A 12,500-nucleotide genomic window follows, 5' to 3' on the forward strand; every position below is an offset into this window, starting at 1 on the left:
GTATTAGGTAACTTCACAGGTCATCTGTTAACATTCAATGTAAACTTGTTGTTGAATAAGCTGTATCGCTGTGTGGGGCGGAAGCTGCACTGAATACAACAGGAAAGCCCTGCAGCGCATAGTGAACACAGCTGGAAGGATTATTGGTGCTTCACTCCCCTCCCTGAAGGACATTTACACCACCCACCTCACCCGCAAGGCGACCAAAATTGTGAGTGATGCAAGTCACCCCGCTCACAATCTGTTCGATCTACTGCCCTCTGGGAAGAGGTACAGAAGCCTGCGCTCCCGCACTACCAGACTCACCAACAGCTTCATACACCAAGCTGTAAGGATGCTGAACTCTCTCCCTCCTCCACCCTCAGCTACATAACATCCTGGACATTGGACCCACAATGGCCGCGTGCACTACTCCACTTGCACACTTGCACACTTGTACACTTTACAACTTGTTGTTGTTGTCCTGAAAACACAACACTTCTGCTGCTCTTACATAACTTGCACCACTATGTCACTTTCTTTCTTACTTAGGTCAAACAGAACTACCCAAGCCTTTTATTGGCCTGACTTTGCACTAGTATTTTATTGACTGTCTATGCACAATTTCAACCAAAGTTTGCTGCTCTTATTTTTTTTCATTATTATATGTGCCCTCTTATTTACTTACTTTTTTGTTTACTTGAATGTTATGTTTGTCTGTGGACTTAAATTGGTAAAATATGTCTTGTCTTCACCGTGGGATAGTGAGAAACGTAATTTCGATCTCTTTGTATGTCTGGAACATGTGAAGAAATTGACAATAAAGCTGACTTTGACTTTGACTTTGACTTTGAAGTAACTTACCTTCACTATCACATTAACCAAACCCAGCCTTCACCATAACTTATGTCAACAGATAACATAACATAACATAACATAACATAACATAACATAACATAACATAACAGTATCAACAGATAGTCTGTTGATAATCTAAGCATCTACAGATTATCTGCGAAATATCCAAGTAAAGTGTGAACTAGTATGATAGCATTACATGGCAGGAGGGGTTACTGAAAGCACTGGGTAAAGTGTGGTATAGTGTTAAGGTGGGCAGACATTGTGATGTTTCTTAGATGCGTACAACATGGAAATTCACAGGACACATTTCAACCGGTCAGCACTGCTGTGTGGCAGCTGCTCACACTATAACACGGCCAACAGAACATAACTGACAGACCAGAAATCCAACCTGATGGGCCGGGGGTGGACTGCTGATTGGTACATCTACATCTAATCAGACACTGTTGAGCCCAGCTCAAACAGCACAACAGGCTAGATTTGAAAGAATTGATTGATTGATTGATTTTATTCAACCCTTTTCGTTATAAAAAATGATACAGCTTTGCACCATACATTAAAAAAACTAAAAGTCAGGATAACACAATAAAGCCCTGGGGCTTATTTTCATTGTGGTGTAGAAGCTACTGGTAAATAAGTGAATGAGTGAGTGAGTGAGTGAGTGAGTGAGTGAGTGAGTGAATAAATAAATAAATAAATAAATAAATAAATAAATAAATAAAGCATCAGTCTGTCTATCTATCTATCTAAACAACAATCAAGAAATGTGTCCTATTTTAAACTTTGACAGGGCCAACTGAATTGAGGTTCAAATGAAACAGCTTGGCTCTGGGTGGACATGGACGGTGGTCTTACTGGAAGCAGTGTGTGAAGTGTTCCAGAGGCACCCACGTCTCCTGCAGAGCCGGCTTCTCAGACACACACACGGGCGGAGGGGTGTCCACTGATGTGGACTGGGTTTCACTCGCCGTCTGGTCTAAGACACACACACACACACGGACACACACACACACACACATACAAAGGTAAATACACACACAATCAGGGGTTTTAATGACAGATTAATAGTCACTCACCATGTGTAATGCTTTTTCTCTTTCCCTCAGAAACTCAGACACACAAACACACACACACCAAAGTAAAAGGAAATACACACATAATTGGGCTTGTTACTTCTTGGACAGCTTGATGATTCACCATGTCTAATACTTTCTTTCTCTCTCACACACACACACACACACACACACACACATTCAAAACACAAACACAGTGACACAAACCTACATAAAGTTCAAAACACACCAAATTAGGGGTTATTTCTGTGACAATTTCTGTGACTCACTATGTCCAATACTTTCTCACACGTTTCCTCTCCCTCTCTCTCATACACACACATAAATACACACACAGCACACACACACTCATGAGAGTGTTACTTCTGACACTCTGATAGCATTGAGATTCTTCTCGCCATCTCCTGCTTAGCGAACAGCACACACACACACACACACACACACACACACACACACACACACACACACACACACACACACACACACACACACACACACACACAAACACACACACAAACACACAAAGAACCACAAACACATGTACACATTCCAATAAATCAGACTTGTGTGAGAGAGGGAGAGAAAGAGATAAAGAGTGTGTGTGTGTGCGTGTTTGTGTGACTGGCAGTGGTACGTGAGATGGTGTGGAGGGTCTTGATCAGTGTGCAGGTGTTACTAAGCAACAGAGAGATGCCTAAGGAGTGGGTAATGGCCTAGTCATGATCAGGCATAAGTGCCAATTCACTCTTACAAACACACTCTAATGAGACACAAAAGTGTGTGTGTGTGGGTGGCACCAGGGGTTTTTCTGAATGTGCATCTGTGTGTGTGTGTGTGTGTGTGTGTGTGTGTGTGTGTGTGTGAGAGTGAGAGTGTGTGTCTGTGAGGTGTCAATGGGAGTTTTTTTGAGTCTTCATGTACATCCCTTGTTTGTGGTGTGGGTGTGTGCTTGTGTGTGTGTGTGTATGTATGTGTGTGTGTGTGTGTGTGTGTCTGTGTGCGTGCTCGTGTTTATGTGTGTTTTGTGTGTTTCACAGAGAAAAAAATGGGGTTTGTGCTCGCTGGTACTCTGCACAGCTCCTAACAGGTCCACTGGCAGCTAATATAAGGTGTCAGGGAAGCCCGTTAGAGCAATGCAAATCAGGACTGTGCAGGGGCAGGAGCGCTTCAGCAGGAACAAACAGCTGGCGGCGTCAGTAGCACTCACACACACTTTAATTGGACATTTTCAATTCAATTCAACAGTTGCTTTATTAGCACGACCGTGCCACAGTGTTTCCAAGTCTAGTGTGAAGAGTCTCTCTCTCTCTCTCTGTCTATCTCTCTCTCAAATTCAAATGAGCATGACTGTTTAGATACAGTATTGCCAAAGCCAGTGTTACAGATAACACAGTAGAGTCACAAAAGAAAGAAAATAGACATACAGCAATGCAGGTGAACACAGAATCAACAATAGCATATGAGTGAGTGTGTGTGTGTGTGTGTGTGTGTGTGTGTGTGTGTGTGTGTGTGTGTGTGTGTGTGTGTGTGTGTGTCTGCGTGCGTGTGTGGTTCCGTGAGTACATATATATGTATATATTTGTGCACAGGAACATGTATGTGTCTGTTAACAAAGACAGGTCTTTTTTTTTCTTTTCTATACCATGTCCCTCATGTTGTGACATTTTAAGACATGTTATGCTGCCAGGGCAGCAGAGGGCCCTTCTCCAAGAAGTATGACCATTTTATTATTGTCTTCAATGTCTATATTTTTGGCAGTGAAGAAGAAAGTGCTCCTCTGTCTCAACCTCCTCTGCCCAACAGTGACCACATAATCTTTGTTCTCTTGGCAGCCAGGTTTTTCTGTGTCTGCCTGTATCTATTGCTAGGTTGTGGTCACTAAGCCTGTACTTGGTCAGGATGTGCCTCTGCTTCGTATCTCTGACAGAGATGAGATATTCAGCCAATACGTATTCTCTTTTTAGGATCAGATAGGAATTCATTCTTCTTTCCAATGATCTAAATAATCTTCTTTTGCTTGATTCATTATTTTGTTGACTCTAGTTCAGGGGTGTCAAACTTATATTAGGCAGTGGGCCGGATTTGTTGGAATGAGACCTCATTATGACGGTGACGTCATACCCATGAATGGGTATCAGTGTTGTTTGGTGATATACTCCTTTACTATACCCACTTGAGAACAAACAAGTACAAATAATCTACTACCATCATATCCTGCTCTTTCTCTCTTGAAACACCCTACTTCCATGTCAGTATTTTTGACCTCTTCCTCCTGACGATGGTTTGTAGTGCTACTTTTAATCAATTTATCACAGAAATTGCTTATCACAAATTGTTGAAGACAACTAAATGTGAATATCTTATCTAACTAACTTATCTTATTATTCTTTCTAATTTCCCCCCTCCTACCCAAAACATCTGGTGGGTATGAAAACCTCTGGCGGGCCTGATCTGGCCCCCAGGCCTTATGTTTGACACCCCTGCTCTAGTTGATGTATGGGAAGCAGCGCTGGCCTGAGCTTGATCTTTGTTAGTTTTTGTTATTGAGTTAGTTAACTTCAGTACCAGCTGGCTCAGAGGACTCTTTTCAGGGATCAGCTTCTGGGTTTTCAGTGCCTCAAAATGGAGGGAGTTTTTGGGACTGCTGTTCAAGTGCATCCAGAACTTTTTTGAATACGTAATGCCAATGGAAAGCGGCCTAATTCTGCCTTACATGCATTGTTGGGTGTTTTTGTTTAAACTTTTAATATTGTTCGGCAGAATTCTGCATGTAGGGCTTCAGTTGGATGCTTGTCCCACTTTGTGTAGTCGTGCATACTGAGTGGACCCCAAACCTCACTTCCATACAGCGCAATAGGCTGGATTATGCTGTCAAATATTTTGCACCAGATTGTAATTGGAATGTTTATTTTGTGAACATTTCTTTTTATAGCATAGAATCCTCTTCGGGCTTTTTCTTTTAGTGCATTCACTGCCATGCTGAAACTTCCTGATGCAGTAAGTGCTAGACCAAGGTACGTGTACTGCATTGTGTGCTCTAGGGTGGTGCTGCCTAGACTGAACCTGTATCTGTGTTCCTGACACCTGGGCTTTTTTTGGAAGATCATAACTTTGGTCTTTGTTGGATATACTGCCAGGGCCCAGGACTGGCAGTACTGCTCCAGCTGATCGAGGAGCTGTTGCAGTCCCTGTTGTAAGGGCGACACAAGAACCAAGTCATCGGCAAAAAGCAGGGATTTGACCTCCGTTTCTTGGAGTCTGAGTCCAGGGGCTGTAGAATGTTCCAACTGCACCGCTAACTCATTGATGTAAATATTGAATAATTTTGGACTCAGACTACAGCCCTGCCTCACTCCTCTATTTTGAGTGAACAAATTTGTCCGTTTTTCTCCAATTTTTATACTGAATTTAGAATTTGAGTACATTGATTTAATTTGCAGTTTTAAGTTTAAGTTTATAATATAATCCATCATGCCAAATTAAGTCAAATGCTTTTTTTAAAATCTACAAAACAAGCAAATATCTTTCCATTTTTTTGTCTCTCTCTCTCTTTCTCTCTCAGACACACACACTGTCGTTTTCTCATTTGCTCACTCTCACTTTGTCTTTCTCTCTCATGTTCATGTCATATCATGTTTCTCTCCATAATTCTCTCCCTCCCACACACTCTTTCAGTTGTTCTGATGAAACTCTCATGATCTATCACCCATATTCAATCCCCCCTTCCCCCCTTATTGTCTCTCTCTCTATTTTATTGCTAAAAGATGTACATGTTGTTAGGAAAGGGAGGCATTGTGGTTGGGATCCCCTGTGTTTTGTGACATAGTCAGACTTACCCAGGAAGAGATTGAAGACGTTTCGGTCCAACTTGGTGTGAATGTAAAACGATACGTTTCAGTACATCTACACTGGTATCTGCTCAGAGTGCTTGTGAGAGAGAGAGAGATTTTATTTGATAATTCTAAACCTACTCCATGCCAGATATTTGATTTTCCTTGATAGTTTTTGTTTGGTGATTGGTTATACACATCATATTGCTCTGGCAATATTGTACCTTTACAGTAATGCCAATATAGCCCTTATGAATTTGAATTAGAGAGAGGGAGAGAGAGAGAGAGAGAGAGAAGAGAGAGAACAAGAGCACGGACTAGACAAAGAGAGAGTCAGAATGACACAATGAGAGAGAGAGGAGTACTGAGTGAGTGCATGTGTGTGTGCTCGAATATGTGTGTGTGTGTGTGTGTGTTTGTGTGTATGTGTGTGTGTGCTTGAGTACGTGTGTGTGTGTGTGTGTGTGTGTGTGCGCACTGTGTGTTTGTGTGCTTGCATATGCGTGTGTGTACGTGTGTGTGTGTGTGTGTGTGTGTGTGTGTGTGTGTGTGTGTGTGTGTGTGTGTATGTGTGTGTGTGCGCGTGCGTGCTTGTGTGTGCGTGTGCATTGTGTGTGTGTGTGTGTGTGTGTGTGTGCATTGTGTGTGTGTGTGTGTGCTAGTGTAAGATACCAGAGGGTGGTCTCTCGTCCTTTTTCTTGTCCTCTGCTGTAACCTAAAGGGAAGAGTAGAGTAGGTTAAAAACAGAATGAAAGAGGAGAAAACGAGTGGAGCGACAGAGCACGTCCACATTCATCCAATCAAAGACACACACTCAAAACCATAACACATCTGCTTTCAACCCCCCCCCCCCCCACACACACACACACACACACACACACACACACACACACACACACACACACTCATACACACATATACACTCACTCACTCTCACATACAAAGAGAGAGAGGCCCCTGCTTAAGGAACACACTTCAATCCAGTGCAGACTGGTGCAGGCTAATGAGTCTACCACCATCTCCCTCTAGACATTGTGATGTGCTACTGGTGCTACGGATGATAGGCTCTGCATTGGCACAATCCACCTGACACCTGAACCACTGCGTGTGGGGACACCTGATCAATTGGCCCTTTTCACAGGGTTTAGCCCTCCACACGTCTCATAACCACTTATGGACATGCCAGTCAGGACAGGTGTGTGTGTCCCCCACATGAACGTTGGGCCAGGTTGTGTAGAACACACATCCCCTGGTAAATAGCCAACACACACATGCACACACACACACACATACCAGCTCTTCCATGGCAACAGACTCAGGGAACCTACTCAAGTGAATAAATGAATCACTTGAAGTCATGGCAACGCAAAATATGAGTTTGGTAAGTTTTTTGTATGTGTGTGTTTGTATGTGCGTGTGTGTGTGTGTGTGTGTGTGTGTGTGTGTGTGAGCTTACGCATGTAAGGGCGTGCATGCGTGTGCGTGTCTGTATGAGTGTGTGTGTTTGTGCAATGCATGTGTGTGTGTGTGTGAGTGGTGCATGTGAGTGTGTGTGTGGCATGAAGTTTTTCTGAGATTTCATAAAGCCCTTTTCAAAGCAGAAGGAAGTGGTCCAGCTGTGTGTCTTGTACTCAGGGAGGCGGTTAAGAGCTCTTTCAGCCCTGAGAAAAGCGCCAATGACAGAGCTGTGATTAACACAACTTACTGAAAGAGGGAAGACAAAAGCAGAGAGAAGTGTGCAGGGGAGGAAGAAAGGAACAAGAACAAGAACAAGAAATAAGTGCTGTACCCAGGGAAGGGGAAGAGAGGAGTAAAGGAGAGAGAGAGGAGAAAAGAGTGAAAGAGAAAGTGGTGTACACAGGAAAGGAAGGGGAAGAGAGGAGAGAAGTAGAGAGAGAAGGAGTGCAGTGGAGAAAAGAAGAGGAAGAAGGAAGGGGGAAGACAGGAATAGAGAACGAGGAAAAAAGAGGAAGAAGAGAGGAGCGGTCTATACAGGAAGCAGAAGTGATGAGAAGAGTAGAGAGAGAAGGAATGGAGTGGAGAAAAGAGGAGAGGAGTAATGAGCACTGGGAAGGACAGAAAGACAGAAGAGTGTGTGTGAGAGAGAGAGAGAGAGAGAGAGAGAGAGAGAGATCCAGAGAGAGAGATGTGAGAGAGAGAGAGAGAGAAAGAGAGAGAGAGATCCAGAGAGAGAGAGAGAGAGAGAGATCCAGAGAGAGAGATCTTACACACCTGCCACCTGCCAGGCAGCCCACCTCCCGTGTCTGAGTGGGCAAGTTTGAGTCTACTGAGACTACTGCCACTCACAACACAGCTTAGAGGAGAGGACAGGAGAGGAGTGGAAAGGAGAAGAGAGGAGAGGAGAAGAGATTAGAGGAGACGAAAGGAGAGAAGAGGAAAGGGGAGGAGTGTACAGAGAGATTACATAAGGAGAGGTGAAGGAGGCAGGAGAGGAGAAGAGTTAGAGTGGAGACCTCAGAGTGAAGAGGGCAGCACTGGAGGCTAAGACTGAAGAGAAGGTGGGAAATCGAAATAAAAGGGAAAGGACTTTGACTTGTAAAAACACCTTAGATCGAGAGAGAGAGAGAGAGAGAGAGAGAGAGAGAGAGAGAGAGAGGGAGGGAGAGGAAAGAACAGAGACGAGAAGCACAGAGTCAATTTCAGCAGACAGCAGGAGGAGGCAAAAGGGCGCTGGTTAGAAGTTGGCAAGTCAGAAAGTCAGGAGGGAGTCTGAAGCCTGCTGGCGTCAGTGCTAATTTAACAGCCTAATCACACAGGGCACAGGCCCAGTGGCCTAATGAACAGGGCATCAGCCTCCGCAGCTGGGGATTTTGGGTCCAAGTCCTACCTGGGTCTGAGTGGTGCAAATTCATATAAACAAGCATGACCTGAAAATCTGATGTGAGGGCAAGTCACTATCACACTTCACTGTTGTGAGATACTCAAGCTGTAGACTGATCAGCTTTGAGGAAGGCACAAATGATTCAAACTGCACAGCCTTGTTTTTCTACCTTCAATACAGCTCTTTCACCACTGTCGCATGGCAACACCATACATGCACAGCACATGGGTGTCGTTATGCAATACCAGGTTAAGAAATCAGTACACCAAGTAACCAGAGTCATGTCCTTCCACATCAAGGCTCATGAGACTGCTTTAACTTAACTATTCTAACGGCACATGGAGGCCTGCATTTCTTTAATGAAGGCATTACAGTAAACAACACAACGAGTTCCTGTACATACAGATGTAAGGAAAAAATACATTCATGGACCAAACCAGTGGCAATACTTGACCACTAGGCGGAGGCTAGTGGGGTACCAAAGACTTCAGCATTGTTTTTCATGCCCACAGAATGTTCCTGGTTATATTTAGACAGAGACAGACATTAACCATGGCCTTAAATACAATAAAAGAAAGTGTGTGTTTGGGTGTGTGTGTGTGTGTGTGTGTGTGTGTGTGTTTGAGCCGCGCCCTGTTTATTACATTAGTCCATTTGCACATGTGGCTAAAGGCGTAGTGCCACTGGGCAGCATGGGGTGAACATCCTCAAGGAACTTTTATCCAAGTTGTCATTATTTATTACATGCATGTGTCCAAAGTGTTCTCACAGAGAACCAAGCTAAGTTTTGATTTCTGGACCACTAGAGCTACAGACACCATAGGGATTGTCTTTGAGCCCCCTGTTAACTACCGGGTCCTTGCTCTTTTTCCCAAATAAACATCACAGACTCTTTCTAATTTTTGTCATTATTATTTCATTACACTTCTACCTTTTTGCCATTTTGTAAGAATGGCAAAGTGTTCATTCTTCTCCAGGACTGGAACAGTGAGCTAATTCATAATTCCGTACTTTTCTAGTCTTTCCAGAGCTGTGTACGCACCCAGAACTAAACTCAGGCACACTGGGAACTGTCTCTTTTCTCTGACCACCGCAAAGCACCAGAGCCTACTGGCTCACACATGACCACGGAGTGAGCGGTTGAAAACAGGCAGATCAATACAGATAACAGTCTTGTGTGAACAAAAGATCCATGTCCATCAGATAGCTTTTGTTTACCTTAATAATAATGTGTGCTGAACAGATATTGTGCATGGCGTGACGGAGGCCCAAGGTCAAAAGTAATGTCAGCCGTTGAGGAAGCGATAAGCTGAGGGGGATTCAGATAGACTGAGAACAAGTCCATTATTGTCCTGTGGCAGAAGCATTATATTCACATGGCCAGGAGCATAACCTGTACCGGCTACCATCACAAAGACACAGGCCCTAATTTGAGTGACAGGCAAAGAGCAAAAATCACGCAATGCGCAAAGTGTCTTTTGCATGCAATTCATGTTATTCAATTTGCGAATAGATTTTGCATGAGGACAAAACCTTCAGCAGAACCCGACCCAGAGGGGAGGCCCATCTGCTTAAGAGTGGAAGAAATCAGTCACTGACTGATTGCAGAGTGTGGGACATCTTTCATGACAAATGGTCTATTGATCATGCACACACACACACACACACACACACACACACACACACACACACACACACACACACAAACACACACACACACACACACACACACACACACACACACCAAAAGGGAGATGTTCAGTGGTAGGGTGCCGGTGAAGGCTTGTTGATGCAGCTGGTGGCTGGTGAAGTGGAGAGGGGCAGCGTGCGGTAAACACACAGATGGGCGAGCCACTGCTCATGGAGGAGCACGTGCCAGCCGCCTCCAGCTGCTGAGGACCGAAGTGGGCGCTCGCCGCGCAGCATCCCAAATTACTCATCCGACGGGCAAATCAAAAACCCGTTCTGTTTAACTCATTCATTCACCTCTCTCTGTCTGCCCCCCCCCCCCCCTCTCTCTTTCATTCAAGAGCAGAGAAAATGCTTGGTTTTTGGTTCTGGTACAGTATGTCACTGTGTCATTTCTCTCTCTCTTTCACACTCTCTCAATCTATCTCTCTACATCTATTTCACTGTCTCTTTCCGTCTATGTCTAAGGACTGCTTGGTTCTGCTGATAACACGCACTTAAAGGAACACAGCAACTTTTTGGGGAAGTTAGCTCATGTGCCATCTACATCAGAGTTATATAAGAGGATACATACATATCCTTACCAACCTTCCATACACTTACCAACTGTCCCCCTACCAGCTCCTCTAACCCCAGCACCAATAATAGATTAACCAAACGTGACGGTACAAACAATCCTTGCAATGCTGGGTTGGAGGAGCTGGGTTGGAGGGGGACAGTTGGTAAGTGTTCTTAACAGTCTTAACCGGGTTCGCTAACTATGTTGTTGGTGCTTTTTTTATGTGTAGGGACCCTGAGCAAGTGACTGACGAGGTTTGGTGCTGTTTTGAACAATATTACTGGTTAAAAAAAAGCTATTTGGGAAGCGTTTAGCTTACCACCCTGAGCTAATCCACTGTTTGCGTTTTGGGGTTATAGTGCACTGCATACTGGGACAAGCTATGTAGTGGTTGATCAACAAAATACTTGGACAAGCTCTGTAGTGGTTGATCAACGAAAAATACTGTCTCCACGGCTTAGTTGATGTGTTTTAATGCAGAAAAAGACACTGGGGTCAATTTTCGCTGGAGTTTAACATAAGTATCTGGATGTGGGTTCACTGTGGTGTGAAAGTCGGTGTGTTCCTTTAAGAGTCTCACTGGGCCGCACACACACACACACACACACATTTCCAAAGCGCCGTGTGACGTAGAAGACATTTAATGAAACCCCCAGCACAGTAAAAAACAGAGAGTTCCTCTCTCCTACACCTTAGTTAACATGTCACACCTGGCAGCTGCACAATTAGCTGGCAACCTAAACTTAGATCCATCCACACACGCACACACACACACACACACAAACTGGAACTGAGCCAAAGCTCTCGTTTTGAGCAATGAAAGTGTCAGGGTGTAAGAGCATGAATCTATAGGGGGGGATTGATTATAATCTGAGGTCGGAGGTCATCTCTCCCTCACACTTGCTTTACTTGCTTTACTGTACGATCTACAAAAAAGCATCTACAACACATATCCACCGAACCTTACCCTTTTCATTCATTTGGCCAATTGGATTTGCCTCAAAGCGCATTACACAGTACTAATGAGGTATTCAGTCAATAAGTGTGCGTGCTCCTTCACAGGGCTCAACCAGGGGAGTTAGACAAGAGCACCCTGAGTATGCTATTCGCCATTCTAAAACAATGAATCAGTCCAGAACATGTCTAAACATGTTTTATTCATTAGGGTACCACAATGCCCAGGCACTCGCTATAAGACGAGACATATAATGCTGTGTTTTATGAGAGTTATGAGAGTGTACTGTTTATGTTTATGAGAGTTATGAGAGTGTACTGTTTATGTTTATGAGAGTTATGAGAGTGTACTGTAAGGTGGTATGGTATTTGTGGGTACTATAATAGTACTTTATTACACGGCTCTTCACAAGGCAAGTAGAACGCTCCATTGACTTGAATGGGCTTTTCCAAAGTTCTACGGTAAAATATTTTCATGTAATTACCGCTGCAAACATATAATTACAGCTGTAAATGGCAACGGAGTTTGTGCTTCTACTTCAGGTATTTCATATCACTACGCAAGAACTGGAACTTCATTCAAAAGTGAATGCAGACGGTTGATCAGCTGTGTTCTAAAGAATGTTTGATTCAAGTTCTATGTTTCTCAGCAAATGCCACAATGAACGGTAACAAATAGGCTAGGCTATGTAGGCTAAAGTCATATCGTGGGA

At 43.9% G+C, this 12,500-nt stretch overlaps 1 protein-coding gene across 3 annotated transcripts in view; it reads right to left on the reverse strand.

Moving 5' to 3' along the window:
* Positions 1 to 12,500, reverse strand: part of adgb (androglobin) — a 68,061-nt gene that overhangs the window by 34,111 nt on the left and 21,450 nt on the right. For all 3 annotated transcript variants that reach the window (XM_042096234.1, XM_042096235.1, XM_042096233.1), the window contains exons 14-15: positions 6,416 to 6,458; positions 1,696 to 1,816 (exon numbers count right to left, since the gene is read on the reverse strand). In XM_042096234.1, the coding sequence (XP_041952168.1) occupies positions 1,696 to 1,816; positions 6,416 to 6,458 (164 nt within the window). The remainder of the gene's footprint in view (positions 1 to 1,695; positions 1,817 to 6,415; positions 6,459 to 12,500) is intronic.

The sequence above is a fragment of the Alosa sapidissima genome, chromosome 6 (genome assembly GCF_018492685.1).
Source record: "Alosa sapidissima isolate fAloSap1 chromosome 6, fAloSap1.pri, whole genome shotgun sequence".
In the NCBI taxonomy this organism is placed as follows: domain Eukaryota; kingdom Metazoa; phylum Chordata; class Actinopteri; order Clupeiformes; family Clupeidae; genus Alosa; species Alosa sapidissima.